Source organism: Anopheles coustani, unplaced genomic scaffold, assembly GCF_943734705.1.
Source record: "Anopheles coustani unplaced genomic scaffold, idAnoCousDA_361_x.2 U_2, whole genome shotgun sequence".
Lineage (NCBI taxonomy): Eukaryota > Metazoa > Arthropoda > Insecta > Diptera > Culicidae > Anopheles > Anopheles coustani.
The window spans coordinates 43,107-68,180 of NW_026525215.1; the positions used below are offsets into that span (position 1 = coordinate 43,107).

Sequence of the window (25,074 nt, forward strand, 5' to 3'; positions counted from 1 at the left end):
TGACTTTAAAGAGAATGAGACGATGCAAAATGAGGTTTAGAAGGTGCTTAAAGTGACTTTAAAGAGAATGAGACGATGCAAAATGAGGTTTAGAAGGTGCTTAAAGTGACTTTAAAGAGAATGAGACGATGCAAAATGATGTTTAGAAGGTGCTTAAAGTGACTTTAAAGAGTTTGAGACGATGCAAAATGAGGTTAAGAAGGTGCTTAAAGTGACTTTAAAGAGAATGAGACGATGCAAAATGGTGTTTAGAAGGTGCTTAAAGTGACTTTAAAGAGAATGAGACGATGCAAAATGGTGTTTAGAGGTTGCTTACACGAGGCCGCAAGCGCTTCGTCTCCGAAGGCGACGGTGGTCAGATTAAGCAGACCAGTCTCTTACATCGTGATATTTAATGTGCTGTCGACCGACCGGAATCGCCAATCACCCCCCAACCCCTCAAAGATCATCATCACCCGCAGCACGATGACGTGCAACACACAATACAACGCATGGCAATGCAAACCGCCGATAAAAAATGTGAACGATGCCCCCAACCGTATATTAACAACGCTAGTTTGTGTTGCAAGCGTTTTAAAAAACGCGGTGTTTATTCGGGCTATCTTCACAGTCGAATCAAGAAAAAGAACCGCTTCCCTTCGTATCTTATATTTATACTCTCCGTATCGCGATGGCCGTTTCGCGATGGCCGGTTCATTTTCAAAATGCCCATCGGGGCCATCATGCGCGCATCTTGATCGGGCGAAATTTCGCCCAACCAAGGTAAGCAGTTAAGGAGTGTTTCTTTGACCTCTCTTACTCTATAAACCCTGCCTGTCACTGCCTGTCACTATTGTTTACTTTCTGGTGCTACTACCGCGTGGATACCTCTAGTTTATGTTGAGTCGGCCAGTGTTACTTTGTAACATTCTCCCCACCGGTATGCTACGTGAAGTGGCCTACCCCTGTTTCTGGCCGACATCTAACACAGCGATATTGACGGCCGGCCGTTCGATTATTCCGCTCAAAGTTTTAACTTGCACGCGTCGTACTTGCCCATCCGCGGATCGGTATGTTTTTATCACGTGCCCCCGTGGCCAGCAGTTCCGAGGGTTGTTTGTATCCGCTACGAGGACTAAGTCTCCCTCCTCAATTGGTTTAGTGGATTTGTGCCATTTAGTCCTCCTCGTCAGATGGGGTAAGTACTCGGTAACCCATCTTTTCCAGAAAAGATCTGCGAACTGTTGTGCTGACTTCCATGACCTCCGGAGCGACGGCGGCGAGTCGTCAAATGGCACTGCTGGTTTACTACCGTTGGAACTCCCTAAAATGAAGTGATTGGGAGTTAGTGGGGCTTCGGCTTCATCTTCAACTGGTACGTCTGTCAACGGTCGCGAGTTTACAATCAACTCCACTTCACTCAAACTAGCTCGTAGCAGCTCGTCGGACGGGTTATGTGGAAGGGCCAGTTTGGTAAGCGTTTTCTTAATTGATTGTACCAGTCGTTCCCATGATCCTCCAAAATGTGGCGCAGCAGGTGGATTAAAAATCCATTACGTTGTAGGTTGGACGAATTCTGTCATCAGGCGCTCTTGATCCACTGCTGCCATCGCTTCCCGTAGCTCACGTGAGGCTCCTACGAAGTTTGTGCCTCGATCACTGATGAACTCGAGAGGCATTCCCTTCCTCGTGATAAAGTTGCGGATCGCAAATATGCAGGAATCTGTGGAGAGGCTATGTGCGATTTCGATGTGGATCCCTCGCGTTGTCAGGCACGTAAATATGACTCCCCACCGTTTTTCAGCTCTTCTCCCCACTGAGACTAGCATCGGACCGAAGTAGTCAATTCCGGTGTACGAGAACGGTCGCTGAAATGCTGCTAGTCGCTGGGGCGGCAGATTTCCCATTGCGGGGTTTTGAGGGAGCGCACACTTTACCTTGCAGTATTGGCATCGGTGCCTTACCTGGTTGTACGTGGCCTTGAGCTGCGGGATGTGATACTTAAGGCGGACCTCATTGATGACTGTTTGGTGATTGGCGTGCTTGTACTTGCTGTGGTAACTGTTAATCAGCAGTTCAGTGACGTAGTGCCGTCGGGGGAGAATTATGGGGCGCTTGGTATCCTCGCCGACCCATACACATTTCTCGATCCTGCCTTTGATGCGTAGCACTCCATTCACATCCAGCATCGGGCTTAGCTTATACAGCGGGCTCGATTTCTGCAGTGGTCGCTTCCAAGGATGCTTCACACATTCTTTACTGCTGAGTACATGTATCTCGTCGGCATACTCAGATCTTTGTACATCTCGATAAATTGCGTTTTCTGCACGCTCCAGCTCTTCATGCGTCAGGCTATCAAGTTGCTTATGCTCTTTGGCTATGCCCTTCCTGCAATTTCCCAAAAAGCGGTATACATAAGCTACCGCCCTTAGTAGCCGTTGCCACTTTGAGAATCTGGTGAACTCGATATTTGGCGTCGTGACCGTGTGATGTAGCAGGCTATGTCGAATCTCCTCGCTTGTCTCTCCGGGTTTTTGTTCGACTATGGGCCACTGATCCTTTGGTTCCCATAGGAAATCAGGCCCACGGAACCACCTACTCGAGGGGCTGAGGTCTGGTGGCTTTTGCCATTTTGTTCCTTCATCCGCTACGTTGAGCCGTGTAGATAGCCAGTTCCACTCTTCCGGGTTTGTAGTATCTAGTAGCTCACTGATCCTAACTGCCACGAACTGGCTGTATCGGCGATGGTCGGATAGCAACCAACTCATAACGGTGCGCGAATCCGTCCAGAGGAATCGGTGAGTTATAGCAATTCGGTGGGATAACTGTATCGTCTCTGCTAAGCGGGCACCTATGACTGCGGCCTGAAGTTCCAGTCGTGGGATGGAAACGAACGTAATAGGGGCCACCTTCGTCTTTGAGCCTACTAGGGCGCACTCGATCACACCGTTTTCCTCGAATCGTAGGTAGGCGACGGCTGATGCCCCATTTTCACTGGCGTCGCAGAACATGTGGAGCTCTACTCTTTCTGCGTTGGCCGTCGTCTTACTCCGATAACACCTTGGGACGCTGACTCTTTGAACATTGGGCAACGCGGTTACCCAGATTTGCCACTTAACGGCGAGGTGTCCGATAACCTCGTCATCCCATGGGCTCTTAGCGCGCCAAAACTCCTGTAGAAGTATCTTCAGATACATGAGGAAGTTTCCTATTAGCCCCAAGGGATCATAAATTGCCATAAGCGTTTTTAGTACGATCCTCTTCGTAGGCGCTCGCTCACCAAGCAGCACTCGTGGATCGTACCTCGGGGATATTTTAAACGTGAACACGTCCGCCGCTGTGTTCCACCACATTCCAAGGACCTTTTCCGTCGTCATTTCGCTCTCGACAGGAATGTCCACTCCGTTGTTCTCGTTGCCATTCAATAACATTTTCACCGTGGTGGAATTGGACAGCCAATTCCGTATCTCAAACCCGCCTTGGGAGTGTATGTACTGGACGTCACGGGTTAGATTTATGGCTTCTTGCTCTGTTTCTACGCTCGCGAGCATGTCGTCCACGTAATGCTCGTACTTTATACACTCCACAGCTTTGGGTAGTGTAGCCTCGAACCTTTCCGCATTTACGTTCTTGACGTAGTGCGCGGTGCTGGGTGAACACGCGGCACCGAATGTCATCACTTGTAGTACGTAATGCTGTGGGTCGCTACCGAGTTTCCCGTCGTTCCATAAGAACATTTGGCTGCGCTGGTCGCGAGGGTTCATGTCTACCTGGAAGAACATTTCGCGGATATCTCCCGTCACTGCCACCTTGTACTCTCTGAACTTAAATAGGACCATGAGTAGACTCACCAATTGGTCCGGGCCGGTGAGTAGCATGGAGTTTAGGCTTACTCCGTTCGCCTTTGCCGCCGCATCGAACACTACTCGAATCTTCCCAGGCTTATTCGGATTGGTCACCGGGAAGATCGGCAGGTACCAGTCGTTTGGCGTTCGAGTAACCTGCTCCTCGGGAGTGAGCTTTCTGACGTACCCTTTCTGCTCGTACTCCACGATCTTGTTGTGCATTGCTTTAGCCAGGTCGGGATCTCTTCGCAATTTTCTTTCGAGACACTCGTGTCGCTTTAGGGCCATTGCTCGGCTATCAGGCAACTTAACATCCTCGTACTTCCACAGCAGACCAGCCTCATAGCGATTATCCTTTAAGTGAACGCTGGTTCCAAGCAACATCAGCGCGCGTTCCTCATCCCGCGAACGTAAACTTGTAGTCGGTCGGTATATTCCAAGTGACTCTAGCGTGAAGTAGTCTTTCAATGCCATGTTTATTCTATCATCTCTTTCTTTGTTACACGGACAGATGTGGGCATTTACCGATGCCATCTTTACCTCTTTAGAACCGGACTGTTTGTATGGCCCATACAACACCCAACCGAGACGAGTTTTTGAAGCGGCTGGTTCGTTCGGCTCTCGTTCCACGGTTCTCAGCGCCTGTCCAACGAAAATGTTGTCGACCCCGATAAGGATTCGTGGAGCCTTGGCCGCAAGCGCTTCGTTCATCCAAACACATCCTCATTCCTGTCGTGTGGATGTGTTGTGCGGAGTAAACGGTTGCAACCGACGGCACAACAAGCTTCTTCACGACGAAGAATATACACGAGCACGCCAGTCAAGTGAAGCTACGGAGAAAACGCTGAGCTGCAACGTCCATACTGGCCCACACGATGGTGTCCTGCTTAAATATATCCCGGTGACGCTTCACGGGAATGGCAAGGCCATCAACACGCTTGCCCTGCTGGATGACGGCTCAGAGGGAACTTTCATGGACCACTCTTTAGTGGAGGAGCTGAGACTTACTGGAAAGCCTCAACCGCTTTGCATTACTTGGACAGGGAACCAAAAGCGCCACGAGGACCAATCCGTTGAGGTGTCGCTGAGAATCTCTGGGGTCGAAAGCTCAGCGGTATTCGACCTACATGGAGTTCGCACTGTGTCCAGTTTGAATCTCAGGAAGCAGTCGGTAGCGCCTTCCCTCATCAGCGAGGAGTTCGAGCATCTTAGGGGACTACCACTGCGCGAGTATACTGAAGCAGCACCGCGCATTCTTATCGGAATAGATAACATATTCGTGGGGCAGTCGCTGAAAACCGTTGAAAGGGAACCCTGCGAGCTAGCAGCTTCAAAAACCCGTCTCGGTTGGGTAGTATACGGGCAGAACAAATCGCAAGGTTCGACTAATATAGCGAAAATTAGTTCGTTGGGCGTCCATGTTGGCTTGCAACACAAAGTAGCGTTGTTAATATACGGTTGGGGGCATCGTTCACATTTTTCACATTTAATGTCCATCGCTCTGTATTCGTCGTCGAGCTCATCCGCGATAGACGACGCTGAGTCAATGACGATGTCGCCAAGCTCCTTCTTCACGGCCGCTAGCTCACGCTTGGCGTACCGAGCTCTCCGCACTAACTTGTCCACTTCGCTTACGGATGACCCTCTTGACGTTGGCCTTTCCGTGGCGGCCCGCATGATCGTTGAGCTGGCCAACGGGTCCGAAGTGGCCGGCTGCACACTTCTCCTGCATGGTGGCCTCTCGGTGGTGGGCGGATGCTGCTCCTGCCCTGTACCAACGAGCTCCTCGATGCGCGGGGCCACTGGACGAAACATCACTTATCACGTAGGTTTGTAGGTAGATCCGCGAATGATCCTTCGGGTCACTATTGCGACTCAATCGCGTTAACCCCGAACGAATATAGCGAAAATTAGTTCGTTGGGCGTCCATGTTGGCTTGCAACACAAAGTAGCGTTGTTAATATACGGTTGGGGGCATCGTTCACATTTTTCACATTTAATGTCCATCGCTCTGTATTCGTCGTCGAGCTCATCCGCGATAGACGACGCTGAGTCAATGACGATGTCGCCAAGCTCCTTCATCACGGCCGCTAGCTCACGCTTGGCGTACCGAGCTCTCCGCACTAACTCGTCCACTTCGCTTACGGATGACCCTCTTGACGTTGGCCTTTCCGTGGCGGCCCGCATGATCGTTGAGCTGGCCAACGGGTCCGAAGTGGCCGGCTGCACACTTCTCCTGCATGGTGGCCTCTCGGTGGTGGGCGGATGCTGCTCCTGCTCTGTACCAACGAGCTCCTCGATGCGCGGGGCCACTGGACGAAACATCACTTATCACGTAGGTTTGTAGGTAGATCCGCGAATGATCCTTCGGGTCACTATTGCGACTCAATCGCGTTAACCCCGAACGGCGAATGTTCCTTGGTGGAATCGCGACTCAATCGCGTCAACTTAGCACCTTCCGTTCGACGGAAAACACTCGCGGGTTCACTTAATACACGTCCCGTTCAACGGGAACCACTACGCGCGTTTTTTAAAAAATGTGTAGTGGTTCCCGTTGAACGGGACGTGTATGAAGTGAACCCGCGAGTGTTTTCCGTCGAACGGAAGGTGCTAAGTTGACGCGATTGAGTCGCGATTCCACCAAGGAACATTCGCCGTTCGGGGTTAACGCGATTGAGTAGCAATAGTGACCCGAAGGATCATTCGCGGATCTACCTACAAACCTACGTGATAAGTGATGTTTCGTCCAGTGGCCCCGCGCATCGAGGAGCTCGTTGGTACAGGGCAGGAGCAGCATCCGCCCACCACCGAGAGGCCACCATGCAGGAGAAGTGTGCAGCCGGCCACTTCGGACCCGTTGGCCAGCTCAACGATCATGCGGGCCGCCACGGAAAGGCCAACGTCAAGAGGGTCATCCGTAAGCGAAGTGGACGAGTTAGTGCGGGAGCTCGGTACGCCAAGCGTGAGCTAGCGGCCGTGATGAAGGAGCTTGGCGACATCGTCATTGACTCAGCGTCGTCTATCGCGGATGAGCTCGACGACGAATACAGAGCGATGGACATTAAATGTGAAAATGCGCGCGCGCGAAGCGCGCCAGGCGAGCATGGCGGCATACTGGAGAAAGCGCGCCATCACGAGCAGATCCGCCATCGCGGTTTAAGTGCTCCAGCCGCACACTCCAATGCAGTGCTGGAAGCTGAACTTAAACGGATCGACGAGCAGTGCGAGCAACAAATGCTCGAAGAAAGATTGCGCGTCATTGAGGAGTGCGAAAAGCGTCGGCAGGAAGAAAAACGACGCCTACTTCACGCCTCACTCCGGCAGCCTACGCGCGTCACTGCGAGGCAGCCGGAACCAGCAGTGAACGGAAGCCACTCCGAAAGCTTCCAGCTGCTTAACCAAAGCCAACTCTCGGCAAGGCAGTGCACGAGCCGAAAGTTACCAACGTTCTCCGGGGACCCGCAGGAGTGGTCGGTGTTTATTGCCAACTATAAACACTCTACGGCCATCTGCGGGTACAGCAACGAGGAAAATCTACTGCGTCTTCAGCAGTGTCTTAAGGGGAAGGCACGGGACGCCGTGGAAAGCTGCCTGTATCATCCCACCAGCGTACCGGAGGCGATCGACATCCTGACGGAGTGCTACGGACGTCCGGAGCTCATCGTGGATACGTTGATGAGCAAGATTCGACGGATGCCACCACCGAAGGAAAACCGATTTGACACCCTGGTCGATTACGGTGTTGCGGTCCGGAACCTGTGCGCGGCGATTAGGGGTAGCGGATTGCAGGACTATCTTAATGGAGGATCGCTGCTGAACGAGCTCGTGGAGAAGCTGCCACCAACAGTGAGGCTCAACTGGTTCTACTACCGGAACTCCAGCGGAGGAGCAACGTTGACAACCTTCAACGAGTGGATGAAGGATCTCGTCAGCGCGGCCTGCCAAGGAGTAAAGCCAATCTCCCGAGATGTGCAGCACGAAGGTGGTGGTCCTTCCAGCCACCCTCGTAAGTATGGTAACCTCAACGCACATTTCTCAGGACATACTACAGATCCCGTTACCAGCGTAAAGCAAGGCGAACCCTGTCCCGCGTGTTCAGGAAGGTGTTCCAGTTTAGCGGAGTGCGGAAACTTTCTTGATATGGACGTCGGATCGAGATGGAGGTACGTCAAAGGCCACGCCATATGCAGGACTTGTTTGAAGAAACATCCTCATTCCTGTCGTGTGGATGTGTTGTGCGGAGTAAACGGTTGCAACCGACGGCACAACAAGCTACTTCACGACGAAGAATATACACGAGCACGCCAGTCAAGTGAAGCTACGGAGAAAACGCTGAGCTGCAACGTCCATACTGGCCCACACGATGGTGTCCTGCTTAAATATATCCCGGTGACGCTTCACGGGAATGGCAAGGCCATCAACACGCGTGCCCTGCTGGATGACGGCTCAGAGGGAACTTTCATGGACCACTCTTTAGTGGAGGAGCTGAGACTTACTGGAAAGCCTCAACCGCTTTGCATTACTTGGACAGGGAACCAAAAGCGCCACGAGGACCAATCCGTTGAGGTGTCGCTGAGAATCTCTGGGGTCGAAAGCTCAGCGGTATTCGACCTACATGGAGTTCGCACTGTGTCCAGTTTGAATCTCAGGAAGCAGTCGGTAGCGCCTTCCCTCATCAGCGAGGAGTTCGAGCATCTTAGGGGACTACCACTGCGCGAGTATACTGAAGCAGCACCGCGCATTCTCATCGGAATAGATAACATATTCGTGGGGCAGTCGCTGAAAACCGTTGAAAGGGAACCCTGCGAGCTAGCAGCTTCAAAAACCCGTCTCGGTTGGGTAGTATACGGGCAGAACAAATCGCAAGGTTCGACTAATATAGCGAAAATTAGTTCGTTGGGCGTCCATGTTGGTAGCTCTAAGAAGGAGAGCGATAAAGAAACAAATTCAGAGCAAAATCGTAGTTTACCCTCAGGGCCACCAAAGGTTATCGGACCTACCGAAGGAATACAATCGCGAGAGAACATGCCGATTCAGCTCGCATCTGAGGGACCGCTGCAGGATGACTGCTGCGAGACTGCAGGAGGTCTCAAACTAAAATGTAAAAGATTGTTAAGATACATACCCAACATAATACAGCCAAGTTACAACGTTAGTCGAAAGATAATTTCCGTCGGTATAGAGGCTGCGAAACGGTGGGGAGCGCTCTGTTCCAGTCTAGATTGGAAGCGGTTTGTTCGGCCCAAAACGTGGATGGCTACTAATGTAGGCTCTCATCACTATTCGGAAGATAAGCTACCAAGTAGGTTGACGGAAGAAATAACGGTGAAGCGGAAACCGTTGACAGACGTAGAGGTTGATGATGAAATCATTCTGCCACCAGTCATCACACACAGCACTCGCGGCCATTCGAATGGCAGGGGCCCAACAACAGGGACAGCTCGACACCCGATCGCGGGGTCGTGCAGAAAACAGTTCGATCCACAGTTAGGTAAAAGCTCATTCACTCCTGGCCGGCAATCTCGAAATAGGGTCAGAAGCGATCATCACGGATTTAGATGTCGGCCAGAAACAGGGGTAGGCCACTTCACGTGACATACCGGTGGGGAGAATGTTACAAAGTAACACTGGCCGACAACTCTGTAACTAAAACTAGATTGGTGTCCACGCGGTAGTGGAATCGAGTAGTAAACAATAGTGACAGGCAGGGTTTATAGAGTAAGAGAGGTCAAAGAAACACTCCTTAACTGCTTACCTTGGTTGGGCGAAATTACGCCCGATCAAGATGCGCGCATGATGGCCCCGATGGGCATTTTGAAAATGAACCGGCCATCGCGAAACGGCCATCGCGATACGGAGAGTATAAATATAAGATACGAAGGGAAGCGGTTCCTTTTCTTGATTCGACTGTGAAGATAGCCCGAATGAACACCGCGTTTTTTAAAACGCTTGCAACACAAAGTAGCGTTATTAATATACGGTTGGGGGCATCGTTCACAGTGACTTTAAAGAGAATGAGACGATGCAAAATGAGGTTTAGAAGGTGCTTAAAGTGACTTTAAAGAGAATGAGACGATGCAAAATGGTGTTTCGAAGGTGCTTTAAGTGACTTTAAAGAGAATGAGACGAAGCAAAATGGTGTTTAGAAGGTGCTTAAAGTGACTTTAAAGAGAATGAGACGATGCAAAATGAGGTTAAGAAGGTGCTTTAAGTGACTTTAAAGAGAATGAGACGATGCAAAATGAGGTTTAGAAGGTGCTTAAAGTGACTTTAAAGAGAACGAGACGATGCAAAATGAGGTTTAGAAGGTGCTTAAAGTGACTTTAAAGAGAATGAGACGATGCAAAATGAGGTTAAGAAGGTGCTTAAAGTGACTTTAAAGAGAATGAGACGATGCAAAATGAAGTTTAGAAGGTGCTTAAAGTGACTTTAAAGAGAATGAGACGATGCAAAATGAGGTTTAGAAGGTGCTTAAAGTGACTTTAAAGAGAATGAGACGATGCAAAATGGTGTTTAGAAGGTGCTTAAAGTGACTTTAAAGAGAATGAGACGATGCAAAATGAGGTTAAGAAGGTGCTTTAAGTGACTTTAAAGAGAATGAGACGATGCAAAATGAGGTTTAGAAGGTGCTTAAAGTGACTTTAAAGAGAATGAGACGATGCAAAATGGTGTTTAGAAGGTGCTTAAAGTGACTTTAAAGAGAATGAGACGATGCAAAATGGTGTTTAGAAGGTGCTTAAAGTGACTTTAAAGAGAATGAGACGATGCAAAATGGTGTTTAGAAGGTGCTTAAAGTGACTTTAAAGAGAATGAGACGATGCAAAATGGTGTTTAGAAGGTGCTTAAAGTGACTTTAAAGAGAATGAGACGATGCAAAATGAGGTTAAGAAGGTGCTTAAAGTGACTTTAAAGAGAATGAGACGATGCAAAATGGTGTTTAGAAGGTGCTTAAAGTGACTTTAAAGAGAATGAAACGATGCAAAATGAGGTTAAGAAGGTGCTTTTAGTGACTTTAAAGAGAATGAGACGATGCAAAATGAGTTTTAGAAGGTGCTTTAAGTGACTTTAAAGAGAATGAGACGATGCAAAATGAGGTTTAGAAGGTGCTTAAAGTGACTTTAAAGAGAATGAGACGATGCAAAATGAGGTTTAGAAGGTGCTTAAAGTGACTTTAAAGAGAATGAGACGATGCAAAATGGTGTTTAGAAGGTGCTTAAAGTGACTTTAAAGAGAATGAGACGATGCAAAATGAGGTTAAGAAGGTGCTTAAAGTGACTTTAAAGAGAATTAGACGATGCAAAATGGTGTTTAGAAGGTGCTTAAAGTGACTTTAAAGAGAATGAGACGATGCAAAATGAGGTTAAGAAGGTGCTTAAAGTGACTTTAAAGAGAATTAGACGATGCAAAATGAGGTTTAGAAGGTGCTTAAAGTGACTTTAAAGAGAATGAGACGATGCAAAATGGTGTTTAGAAGGTGCTTAAAGTGACTTTAAAGAGAATGAGACGATGCAAAATGAGGTTTAGAAGGTGCTTAAAGTGACTTTAAAGAGAATGAGACGATGCAAAATGGTGTTAAGAAGGTGCTTAAAGTGACTTTAAAGAGAATGAGACGATGCAAAATGGTGTTTAGAAGGTGCTTAAAGTGACTTTAAAGAGAATGAGACGATGCAAAATGGTGTTTAGAAGGTGCTTAAAGTGACTTTAAAGAGAATGAGACGATGCAAAATGAGGTTAAGAAGGTGCTTAAAGTGACTTTAAAGAGAATGAGACGATGCAAAATGAGGTTAAGAAGGTGCTTTAAGTGACTTTAAAGAGAATGAGACGATGCAAAATGAGGTTTAGAAGGTGCTTAAAGTGACTTTAAAGAGAATGAGACGATGCAAAATGAGGTTTTAAAGGTACTTAAAGTGGCTTTAAAGAGAATGAGACGATGCAAAATGAGGTTAAGAAGGTGCTTAAAGTGACTTTAAAGAGAATGAGACGATGCAAAATGGTGTTTAGAAGGTGCTTAAAGTGACTTTAAAGAGAATGAGACGATGCAAAATGAGGTTAAGAAGGTGCTTAAAGTGACTTTAAAGAGAATGAGACGATGCAAAATGAGGTTTAGAAGGTGCTTTAAGTGACTTTAAAGAGAATGAGACGATGCAAAATGAGGTTTAGAAGGTGCTTAAAGTGACTTTAAAGAGAATGAGACGATGCAAAATGGTGTTTAGAAGGTGCTTAAAGTGACTTTAAAGAGAATGAGACGATGCAAAATGGTGTTTAGAAGGTGCTTAAAGTGACTTTAAAGAGAATGAGACGATGCAAAATGGTGTTTAGAAGGTGCTTAAAGTGACTTTAAAGAGAATGAGACGATGCAAAATGGTGTTTAGAAGGTGCTTAAAGTGACTTTAAAGAGAATGAGACGATTTAAAATGAGGTTAAGAAGGTGCTTTAAGTGACTTTAAAGAGAATGAGACGATGCAAAATGAGGTTTAGAAGGTGCTTAAAGTGACTTTAAAGAGAATGAGACGATGCAAAATGAGGTTTAGAAGGTGCTTAAAGTGACTTTAAAGAGAATGAGACGATGCAAAATGAGGTTAAGAAGGTGCTTAAAGTGACTTTAAAGAGAATGAGACGATGCAAAATGGTGTTTAGAAGGTGCTTAAAGTGACTTTAAAGAGAATGAGACGGTGCAAAATGGTGTTTAGAAGGTGCTTAAAGTGACTTTAAAGAGAATGAGTCGATGCAAAATGAGGGTAAGAAGGTGCTTAAAGTGACTTTAAAGAGAATGAGACGATGCAAAATGAGGTTTAGGAGGTGCTTAAAGTGACTTTAAAGAGAATGAGACGATGCAAAATGGTGTTTAGAAGGTGCTTAAAGTGACTTTAAAGAGAATGAGACGATGCAAAATGGTGTTTAGAAGGTGCTTAAAGTGACTTTAAAGAGAATGAGACGATGCAAAATGAGGTTTAGAAGGTGCTTAAAGTGACTTTAAAGAGAATGAGACGATGCAAAATGGTGTTTAGAAGGTGCTTAAAGTGACTTTAAAGAGAATGAGACGATGCAAAATGGTGTTTAGAAGGTGCTTAAAGTGACTTTAAAGAGAATGAGACGATGCAAAATGAGGTTAAGAAGGTGCTTAAAGTGACTTTAAAGAGAATGAGACGATGCAAAATGAGGTTTAGGAGGTGCTTAAAGTGACTTTAAAGAGAATGAGACGATGCAAAATGGTGTTTAGAAGGTGCTTAAAGTGACTTTAAAGAGAATGAGACGATGCAAAATGGTGTTTAGAAGGTGCTTAAAGTGACTTTAAAGAGAATGAGACGATGCAAAATGAGGTTAAGAAGGTGCTTAAAGTGACCTTAAAGAGAATGAGACGATGCAAAATGGTGTTTAGAAGGTGCTTAAGGTGACTTTAAAGAGAATGAGACGATGCAAAATGGTGTTTAGAAGGAGCTGAAAGTGACTTTAAAGAGAATGAGACGATGCAAAATGAGGTTTAGAAGGTGCTTAAAGTGACTTTAAAGAGAATGAGACGATGCAAAATGGTGTTTAGAAGGTGATTAAAGTGACTTTAAAGAGAATGAGACGATGCAAAATGAGGTTTAGAAGGTGCTTAAAGTGACTTTAAAGAGAATGAGACGATGCAAAATGAGGTTTAGAAGGTGCTTAAAGTGACTTTAAAGAGAATGAGACGATGCAAAATGGTGTTTAGAAGGTGATTAAAGTGACTTTAAAGAGAATGAGACGATGCAAAATGAGGTTTAGAAGGTGCTTAAAGTGACTTTAAAGAGAATGAGACGATGCAAAATGGTGTTTAGAAGGTGCTTAAAGTGACTTTAAAGAGAATGAGACGATGCAAAATAAGGTTTAGAAGGTGCTTAAAGTGACTTTAAAGAGAATGAGACGATGCAAAATGGTGTTTAGAAGGTGCTTAAAGTGACTTTAAAGAGAATGAGACGGTGCAAAATGGTGTTTAGAAGGTGCTTAAAGTGACTTTAAAGAGAATGAGTCGATGCAAAATGAGGGTAAGAAGGTGCTTAAAGTGACTTTAAAGAGAATGAGACGATGCAAAATGAGGTTTAGGAGGTACTTAAAGTGACTTTAAAGAGAATGAGACGATGCAAAATGGTGTTTAGAAGGTGCTTAAAGTGACTTTAAAGAGAATGAGACGATGCAAAATGGTGTTTAGAAGGTGCTTAAAGTGACTTTAAAGAGAATGAGACGATGCAAAATGAGGTTAAGAAGGTGCTTAAAGTGACTTTAAAGAGAATGAGACGATGCAAAATGGTGTTTAGAAGGTGCTTAAAGTGACTTTAAAGAGAATGAGACGATGCAAAATGGTGTTTAGAAGGTGCTTAAAGTGACTTTAAAGAGAATGAGACGATGCAAAATGAGGTTAAGAAGGTGCTTAAAGTGACTTTAAAGAGAATGAGACGATGCAAAATGAGGTTTAGGAGGTGCTTAAAGTGACTTTAAAGAGAATGAGACGATGCAAAATGGTGTTTAGAAGGTGCTTAAAGTGACTTTAAAGAGAATGAGACGATGCAAAATGGTGTTTAGAAGGTGCTTAAAGTGACTTTAAAGAGAATGAGACGATGCAAAATGAGGTTAAGAAGGTGCTTAAAGTGACTTTAAAGAGAATGAGACGATGCAAAATGGTGTTTAGAAGGTGCTTAAAGTGACTTTAAAGAGAATGAGACGATGCAAAATGGTGTTTAGAAGGTGCTTAAAGTGACTTTAAAGAGAATGAGACGATGCAAAATGAGGTTAAGAAGGTGCTTAAAGTGACTTTAAAGAGAATGAGACGATGCAAAATGAGGTTTAGGAGGTGCTTAAAGTGACTTTAAAGAGAATGAGACGATGCAAAATGAGGTTTAGAAGGTGCTTAAAGTGACTTTAAAGAGAATGAGACGATGCAAAATGGTGTTTAGAAGGTGCTTAAAGTGACTTTAAAGAGAATGAGACGATGCAAAATTAGGTTAAGAAGGTGCTTTAAGTGACTTTAAAGAGAATGAGACGATGCAAAATGGTGTTTAGAAGGTGCTTAAAGTGACTTTAAAGAGAATGAGACGATGCAAAATGAGGTTTAGAAGGTGCTTAAAGTGACTTTAAAGAGAATGAGACGATGCAAAATGGTGTTTAGAAGGTGCTTAAAGTGACTTTAAAGAGAATGAGACGATGCAAAATGGTGTTTAGAAGGTGATTAAAGTGACTTTAAAGAGAATGAGACGATGCAAAATGAGGTTTAGAAGGTGCTTAAAGTGACTTTAAAGAGAATGAGACGATGCAAAATGAGGTTTAGAAGGTGCTTAAAGTGACTTTAAAGAGAATGAGACGATGCAAAATGGTGTTTAGAAGGTGCTGAAAGTGACTTTAAAGAGAATGAGACGATGCAAAATGGTGTTTAGAAGGTGCTTAAAGTGACTTTAAAGAGAATGAGACGATGCAAAATGGTGTTTAGAAGGTGCTTAAAGTGAATTTAAAGAGAATGAGACGATGCAAAATGGTGTTTAGAAGGTGCTTAAAGTGACTTTAAAGAGAATGAGACGGTGCAAAATGGTGTTTAGAAGGTGCTTAAAGTGACTTTAAAGAGAATGAGACGATGCAAAATGGTGTTTAGAAGGTGCTTAAAGTGACTTTAAAGAGAATGAGACGATGCAAAGTGAGGTTTAGAAGGTGCTTAAAGTGACTTTAAAGAGAATGAGACGATGCAAAATGGTATTTAGAAGGTGCTTAAAGTGACTTTAAAGAGAATGAGACGATGCAAAATGGTGTTTAGAAGGTGCTTAAAGTGACTTTAAAGAGAATGAGACGATGCAAAATGGTGTTTAGAAGGTGCTTAAAGTGACTTTAAAGAGAATGAGACGATGCAAAATGAGGTTTAGAAGGTGCTTAAAGTGACTTTAAAGAGAATGAGACGATGCAAAATGGTATTTAGAAGGTGCTTAAAGTGACTTTAAAGAGAATGAGACGATGCAAAATGAGGTTTAAAAGGTGCTTAAAGTGACTTTAAAGAGAATGAGACGATGCAAAATGAGATTAAGAAGGTGCTTAAAGTGACATTAAAGAGAATGAGACGATGCAAAATGGTGTTTAGAAGGTGATTAAAGTGACTTTAAAGAGAATGAGACGATGCAAAATGAGGTTTAGAAGGTGCTTAAAGTGACTTTAAAGAGAATGAGACGATGCAAAATGGTGTTTAGAAGGTGCTTAAAGTGACTTTAAAGAGAATGAGACGATGCAAAATGGTGTTTAGAAGGTGATTAAAGTGACTTTAAAGAGAATGAGACGATGCAAAATGAGGTTTAGAAGGTGCTTAAAGTGACTTTAAAGAGAATGAGACGATGCAAAATGGTGTTTAGAAGGTGCTTAAAGTGACTTTAAAGAGAATGAGACAATGCAAAATGGTGTTTAGAAGGTGCTTAAAGTGACTTTAAAGAGAATGAGACGATGCAAAATGGTGTTTAGAAGGTGCTTAAAGTGACTTTAAAGAGAATGAGACGATGCAAAGTGAGGTTTAGAAGGTGCTTAAAGTGACTTTAAAGAGAATGAGACGATGCAAAATGGTGTTTAGAAGGTGCTTAAAGTGACTTTAAAGAGAATGAGACGATGCAAAATGAGGTTTAGAAGGTGCTTAAAGTGACTGTAAAGAGAATGAGACGATGCAAAATGGTGTTTAGAAGGTGCTTAAAGTGACTTTAAAGAGAATGAGACGATGCAAAATGAGGTTTAGAAGGTGCTTAAAGTGACTTTAAAGAGAATGAGACGATGCAAAATGAGATTAAGAAGGTGCTTAAAGTGACTTTAAAGAGAATGAGACGATGCAAAATGGTGTTTAGAAGGTGATTAAAGTGACTTTAAAGAGAATGAGACGATGCAAAATGAGGTTTAGAAGGTGCTTAAAGTGACTTTAAAGAGAATGAGACGATGCAAAATGAGGTTTAGAAGGTGCTTAAAGTGACTTTAAAGAGAATGAGACGATGCAAAATGGTGTTTAGAAGGTGCTTAAAGTGACTTTAAAGAGAATGAGACGATGCAAAATGGTGTTTAGAAGGTGCTTAAAGTGACTTTAAAGAGAATGAGACGATGCAAAATGGTGTTTAGAAGGTGCTTAAAGTGACTTTAAAGAGAATGAGACGATGCAAAGTGAGGTTTAGAAGGTGCTTAAAGTGACTTTAAAGAGAATGAGACGATGCAAAATGGTATTTAGAAGGTGCTTAAAGTGACTTTAAAGAGAATGAGACGATGCAAAATGGTGTTTAGAAGGTGCTTAAAGTGACTTTAAAGAGAATGAGACGATGCAAAATGGTGTTTAGAAGGTGCTTAAAGTGACTTTAAAGAGAATGAGACGATGCAAAATGAGGTTAAGAAGGTGCTTAAAGTGACTTTAAAGAGAATGAGACGATGCAAAATGGTGTTTAGAAGGTGCTTAAAGTGACTTTAAAGAGAATGAGACGATGCAAAATGAGGTTTAGAATTTGCTTAAAGTGACTTTAAAGAGAATGAGACGATGCAAAATAAGATTAAGAAGGTGCTTAAAGTGACTTTAAAGAGAATGAGACGATGCAAAATGGTGTTTAGAAGGTGATTAAAGTGACTTTAAAGAGAATGAGACGATGCAAAATGAGGTTTAGAAGGTGCTTAAAGTGACTTTAAAGAGAATGAGACGATGCAAAATGAGGTTTAGAAGGTGCTTAAAGTGACTTTAAAGAGAATGAGACGATGCAAAATGGTGTTTAGAAGGTGCTTAAAGTGACTTTAAAGAGAATGAGACGATGCAAAATGGTGTTTAGAAGGTGCTTAAAGTGACTTTAAAGAGAATGAGACGATGCAAAATGGTGTTTAGAAGGTGCTTAAAGTGACTTTAAAGAGAATGAGACGATGCAAAATGGTGTTTAGAAGGTGCTTAAAGTGACTTTAAAGAGAATGAGACGATGCAAAATGAGGTTAAGAAGGTGCTTTAAGTGACTTTAAAGAGAATGAGACGATGCAAAATGAGGTTTGGAAGGTGCTTTAAGTGACTTTAAAGAGAATGAGACGATGCAAAATGGTGTTTAGAAGGTGCTTAAAGTGACTTTAAAGAGAATGAGACGATGCAAAATGGTGTTTAGAAGGTGCTTAAAGTGACTTTAAAGAGAATGAGACGATGCAAAATGGTGTTTAGAAGGTGCTTAAAAAGACTTTAAAGAGAATGAGACGATGCAAAATGGTGTTTAGAAGGTGCTTAAAGTGACTTTAAAGAGAATGAGACGATGCAAAATGGTGTTTAGAAGGTGCTTAAAGTGACTTTAAAGAGAATGAGACGAAGCAAAATGGTGTTTAGAAGGTGCTTAAAGTGACTTTAAAGAGAATGAGACGATGCAAAGTGAGGTTTAGAAGGTGCTTAAAGTGACTTTAAAGAGAATGAGACGATGCAAAATGGTATTTAGAAGGTGCTTAAAGTGACTTTAAAGAGAATGAGACGATGCAAAATGAGGTTTAGAAGGTGCTTAAAGTGACTTTAAAGAGAATGAGACGATGCAAAATGAGATTAAGAAGGTGCTTAAAGTGACTTTAAAGAGAATGAGACGATGCAAAATGGTGTTTAGAAGGTGATAAAAGTGACTTTAAAGAGAATGAGACGATGCAAAATGAGGTTTAGAAGGTGCTTAAAGTGACTTTAAAGAGAATGAGACGATGCAAAATGAGGTTTAGAAGGTGCTTAAAGTGACTTTAAAGAGAATGAGACGATGCAAAATGGTGTTTAGAAGGTGCTTAAAGTGACTTTAAAGAGAATGAGACGATGCAAAATGGTGTTTAGAAGGTGCTTAAAGTGACTTTAAAGAGAATGAGACGATGCAAAATGGTGTTTAGAAGGTGCTTAAAGTGACTTTAAAGAGAATGAGACGATGCAAAATGGTGTTTAGAAGGTGCTTAAAGTGACTTTAAAGAGAATGAGACGATGCAAAATGGTGTTTAGAAGGTGCTTAAAGTGACTTTAAAGAGAATGAGACGATGCAAAATGAGGTTAAGAAGGTGCTTTAAGTGACTTTAAAGAGAATGAGACGATGCAAAATGAGGTTTGGAAGGTGCTTTAAGTGACTTTAAAGAGAATGAGACGATGCAAAATGGTGTTTAGAAGGTGCTTAAAGTGACTTTAAAGAGAATGAGACGATGCAAAATGGTGTTTAGAAGGTGCTTAAAGTGACTTTAAAGAGAATGAGACGATGCAAAATGGTGTTTAGAAGGTGCTTAAAGTGACTTTAAAGAGAATGAGACGATGCAAAATGGTGTTTAGAAGGTGCTTAAAGTGACTTTAAAGAGAATGAGACGATGCAAAATGAGGTTAAGAAGGTGCTTTAAGTGACTTTAAAGAGAATGAGACGATGCAAAATGAGGTTTAGAAGGTGCTTTAAGTGACTTTAAAGAGAATGAGACGATGCAAAATGGTGTTTAGAAGGTGCTTAAAGTGACTTTAAAGAGAATGAGACGATGCAAAATGGTGTTTAGAAGGTGCTTAAAGTGACTTTAAAGAGAATGAGACGATGCAAAATGGTGTTTAGAAGGTGCTTAAAGTGACTTTAAAGAGAATGAGACGATGCAAAATGAGGTTTAGAAGGTGCTTAAAGTGACTTTAAAGAGAATGAGACGATGCAAAATGGTATTTAGAAGGTGCTTAAAGTGACTTTAAAGAGAATGAGACGATGCAAAATGAGGTTTAGAAGGTGCTTAAAGTGACTTTAAAGAGAATGAGACGATGCAAAATGGTGTTTAGAAGGTGCTTAAAGTGACTTTAAAGAGAATGAGACGATGCAAAATGGTGTTTAGAAGGTGCTTAAAGTGACTTTAAAGAGAATGAGACGATGCAAAATGAGGTTAAGAAGGTGCTTTAAGTGACTTTAAAGAGAATGAGACGATGCAAAATGGTGTTTAGAAGGTGCTTAAAGTGACTTTAAAGAGAATGAGACGATGCAAAATGGTGTTTAGAAGGTGCTTAAAGTGACTTTAAAGAGAATGAGACGATGCAAAATGGTGTTTAGAAGGTGCTTAAAGTGACTTTAAAGAGAATGAGACGATGCAAAATGGTGTTTAGAAGGTGCTTAAAGTGACTTTAAAGAGAATGAGACGATGCAAAATGAGGTTAAGAAGGTGCTTAAAGTGACTTTAAAGAGAATGAGACGATGCAAAATGAGGTTTAGAAGGTGCTTAAAGTGACTTTAAAGAGAATGAGACGATGCAAAATGGTGTTTAGAAGGTGCTTAAAGTGACTTTAAAGTGAATGAGACGATGCAAAATGGTGTTTAGAAGGTGCTTATGGTGACTTTAAAGAGAATGAGACGATACAAAATGGTGTTTAGAAGATGCTTAAAGTGACTTTAAAGAGAATGAGACGATGCAAAATGAGGTTTAGAAGGTGCTTAAAGTGACTTTAAAGAGAATGAGACGATGCAAAATGGTGTTTAGAAGGTGCTTAAAGTGACTTTAAAGAGAATGAGACGATGCAAAATGGTGTTTAGAAGGTGCTTAAAGTGACTTTAAAGAGAATGAGACGATGCAAAATGGTGTTTAGAAGGTGCTTAAAGTGACTTTAAAGAGAATGAGACGATGCAAAATGAGGTTAAGAAGGTGCTTTAAGTGACTTTAAAGAGAATGAGACGATGCACAATGAGGTTTAGAAGGTGCTTAAAGTGACTTTAAAGAGAATGAGACGATGCAAAATGAGGTTAAGAAGGTGCTTAAAGTGACTTGAAAGAGAATGAGACGATGCAAAATGAGGTTTAGAAGGTGCTTAAAGTGACTTTAAAGAGAATGAGACGATGCAAAATGGTGTTTAGAAGGTGCTTAAAGTGACTTTAAAGAGAATGAGACGATGCAAAATGAGGTTTAGAAGGTGCTTAAAGTGACTTTAAAGAGAATGAGACGATGCAAAATGGTGTTTAGAAGGTGCTTAAAGTGACTTTTAAGAGAATGAGACGATGCAAAATGGTGTTTAGAAGGTGCTTATGGTGACTTTAAAGAGAATGAGACGATGCAAAATGGTGTTTAGAAGGTGCTTAAAGTGACTTTAAAGAGAATGATACGATGCAAAATGAGGTTTAGAAGGTGCTTAAAGTGACTTTAAAGAGAATGAGACGATGCAAAATGGTGTTTAGAAGGTGCTTAAAGTGACTTTAAAGAGAATGAGACGATGCAAAATGAGGTTTAGCAGGTGCTTAAAGTGACTTTAAAGAGAATGAGACGATGCAAAATGAGGTTTAGAAGGTGCTTAAAGTGACTTTAAAGAGAATGAGACGATGCAAAATGAGGTTAAGAAGGTGCTTAAAGTGACTTTAAAGAGAATGAGACGATGCAAAATAGTGTTTAGAAGGTGCTTTAAGTGACTTTAAAGAGAATGAGACGATGCAAGATGGTGTTTAGAAGGTACTTAAAGTGACTTTAAAGAGAATGAGACGATGCAAAATGAGGTTTAGAAGGTGCTTAAAGTGTCTTTAAAGAGAATGAGACGATGCAAAATGGTGTTTAGAAGGTGCTTAAAGTGACTTTAAAGAGAATGAGACGATGCAAAATGGTGTTTAGAAGGTGCTTAAAGTGACTTTAAAGAGAATGAGACGATGCAAAATGAGGTTTAGAAGGTGCTTAAAGTGACTTTAAAGAGAATGAGACGATGCAAAATGGTGTTTAGAAGGTGCTTAAAGTGACTTTAAAGAGAATGAGACGATGCAAAGTGAGGTTTAGAAGGTGCTTAAAGTGACTTTAAAGAGAATGAGACGATGCAAAATGAGGTTTAGAAGGTGCTTAAAGTGACTTTAAAGAGAATGAGACGATGCAAAATGAGGTTTAGAAGGTGCTTAAAGTGACTGTAAAGAGAATGAGACGATGCAAAATGGTGTTTAGAAGGTGCTTAAAGTGACTTTAAAGAGAATGAGACGATGCAAAATGAGGTTTAGAAGGTGCTTAAAGTGACTTTAAAGAGAATGAGACGATGCAAAATGAGATTAAGAAGGTGCTTAAAGTGACTTTAAAGAGAATGAGACGATGCAAAATGGTGTTTAGAAGGTGCTTAAAGTGACTTTAAAGAGAATGAGACGATGCAAAATGAGGTTTAGAAGGTGCTTAAAGTGACTTTAAAGAGAATGAGACGATGCAAAATGAGGTTTAGAAGGTGCTTAAAGTGACTTTAAAGAGAATGAGACGATGCAAAATGGTGTTTAGAAGGTGCTTAAAGTGACTTTAAAGAGAATGAGACGATGCAAAATGGTGTTTAGAAGGTGCTTAAAGTGACTTTAAAGAGAATGAGACGATGCAAAATGGTGTTTAGAAGGTGCTTAAAGTGACTTTAAAGAGAATGAGACGATGCAAAGTGAGGTTTAGAAGGTGCTTAAAGTGACTTTAAAGAGAATGAGACGATGCAAAATGGTATTTAGAAGGTGCTTAAAGTGACTTTAAAGAGAATGAGACGATGCAAAATGGTGTTTAGAAGGTGCTTAAAGTGACTTTAAAGAGAATGAGACGATGCAAAATGGTGTTTAGAAGGTGCTTAAAGTTACTTTAAAGAGAATGAGACGATGCAAAATGAGGTTAAGAAGGTGCTTAAAGTGACTTTAAAGAGAATGAGACGATGCAAAATGGTGTTTAGAAGGTGCTTAAAGTGACTTTAAAGAGAATGAGACGATGCAAAATGAGGTTTAGAATTTGCTTAAAGTGACTTTAAAGAGAATGAGACGATGCAAAATAAGATTAAGAAGGTGCTTAAAGTGACTTTAAAGAGAATGAGACGATGCAAAATGGTGTTTAGAAGGTGATTAAAGTGACTTTAAAGAGAATGAGACGATGCAAAATGAGGTTTAGAAGGTGCTTAAAGTGACTTTAAAGAGAATGAGACGATGCAAAATGAGGTTAAGAAGGTGCTTAAAGTGACTTTAAAGAGAATGAGACGATGCAAAATGGTGTTTAGAAGGTGCTTAAAGTGACTTTAAAGAGAATGAGACGATGCAAAATGGTGTTTAGAAGGTGCTTAAAAAGACTTTAAAGAGAATGAGACGATGCAAAATGGTGTTTAGAAGGTGCTTAAAGTGACTTTAAAGAGAATGAGACGATGCAAAATGGTGTTTAGAAGGTGCTTAAAGTGACTTTAAAGAGAATGAGACGAAGCAAAATGGTGTTTAGAAGGTGCTTAAAGTGACTTTAAAGAGAATGAGACGATGCAAAGTGAGGTTTAGAAGGTGCTTAAAGTGACTTTAAAGAGAATGAGACGATGCAAAATGGTATTTAGAAGGTGCTTAAAGTGACTTTAAAGAGAATGAGACGATGCAAAATGAGGTTCAGAAGGTGCTTAAAGTGACTTTAAAGAGAATGAGACGATGCAAAATGAGATTAAGAAGGTGCTTAAAGTGACTTTAAAGAGAATGAGACGATGCAAAATGGTGTTTAGAAGGTGATAAAAGTGACTTTAAAGAGAATGAGACGATGCAAAATGAGGTTTAGAAGGTGCTTAAAGTGACTTTAAAGAGAATGAGACGATGCAAAATGAGGTTTAGAAGGTGCTTAAAGTGACTTTAAAGAGAATGAGACGATGCAAAATGGTGTTTAGAAGGTGCTTAAAGTGACTTTAAAGAGAATGAGACGATGCAAAATGGTGTTTAGAAGGTGCTTAAAGTGACTTTAAAGAGAATGAGACGATGCAAAATGGTGTTTAGAAGGTGCTTAAAGTGACTTTAAAGAGAATGAGACGATGCAAAATGGTGTTTAGAAGGTGCTTAAAGTGACTTTAAAGAGAATGAGACGATGCAAAATGGTGTTTAGAAGGTGCTTAAAGTGACTTTAAAGAGAATGAGACGATGCAAAATGGGGTTAAGAAGGTGCTTTAAGTGACTTTAAAGAGAATGAGACGATGCAAAATGAGGTTTGGAAGGTGCTTTAAGTGACTTTAAAGAGAATGAGACGATGCAAAATGGTGTTTAGAAGGTGCTTAAAGTGACTTTAAAGAGAATGAGACGATGCAAAATGGTGTTTAGAAGGTGCTTAAAGTGACTTTAAAGAGAATGAGACGATGCAAAATGGTGTTTAGAAGGTGCTTAAAGTGACTTTAAAGAGAATGAGACGATGCAAAATGGTGTTTAGAAGGTGCTTAAAGTGACTTTAAAGAGAATGAGACGATGCAAAATGAGGTTAAGAAGGTGCTTTAAGTGACTTTAAAGAGAATGAGACGATGCAAAATGAGGTTTAGAAGGTGCTTAAAGTGACTTTAAAGAGAATGAGACGATGCAAAATGGTGTTTAGAAGGTGCTTAAAGTGACTTTAAAGAGAATGAGACGATGCAAAATGGTGTTTAGAAGGTGCTTAAAGTGACTTTAAAGAGAATGAGACGATTCAAAATGGTGTTTAGAAGGTGCTTAAAGTGACTTTAAAGAGAATGAGACGATGCAAAATGAGGTTTAGAAGGTGCTTAAAGTGACTTTAAAGAGAATGAGACGATGCAAAATGGTGTTTAGAAGGTGCTTAAAGTGACTTTAAAGAGAATGAGACGATGCAAAATGGTGTTTAGAAGGTGCTTAAAGTGACTTTAAAGAGAATGAGACGATGCAAAATGAGGTTAAGAAGGTGCTTAAAGTGACTTTAAAGAGAATGAGACGATGCAAAATGAGGTTTAGAAGGTGCTTAAAGTGACTTTAAAGAGAATGAGACGATGCAAAATGGTGTTTAGAAGGTGCTTAAAGTGACTTTAAAGTGAATGAGACGATGCAAAATGGTGTTTAGAAGGTGCTTATGGTGACTTTAAAGAGAATGAGACGATACAAAATGGTGTTTAGAAGATGCTTAAAGTGACTTTAAAGAGAATGAGACGATGCAAAATGAGGTTTAGAAGGTGCTTAAAGTGACTTTAAAGAGAATGAGACGATGCAAAATGGTGTTTAGAAGGTGCTTAAAGTGACTTTAAAGAGAATGAGACGATGCAAAATGGTGTTTAGAAGGTGCTTAAAGTGACTTTAAAGAGAATGAGACGATGCAAAATGGTGTTTAGAAGGTGCTTAAAGTGACTTTAAAGAGAATGAGACGATGCAAAATGAGGTTAAGAAGGTGCTTTAAGTGACTTTAAAGAGAATGAGACGATGCACAATGAGGTTTAGAAGGTGCTTAAAGTGACTTTAAAGAGAATGAGACGATGCAAAATGAGGTTAAGAAGGTGCTTAAAGTGACTTGAAAGAGAATGAGACGATGCAAAATGAGGTTTAGAAGGTGCTTAAAGTGACTTTAAAGAGAATGAGACGATGCAAAATGGTGTTTA

General features: G+C 41.9%; 1 protein-coding gene across 1 annotated transcript; it reads right to left on the minus strand.

Annotated features, from left to right (window-relative positions):
- Positions 1-1,943: 1,943 nt before the first annotated feature.
- Positions 1,944-4,535, minus strand: LOC131271121 (uncharacterized; the record flags this gene model as incomplete). The annotated part of the gene is made up of 1 exon (XM_058272507.1): positions 1,944-4,535. A coding segment is annotated over exon 1 (2,592 nt), but the record flags the coding sequence as incomplete, so codon positions are not given.
- Positions 4,536-25,074: the final 20,539 nt, after the last annotated feature.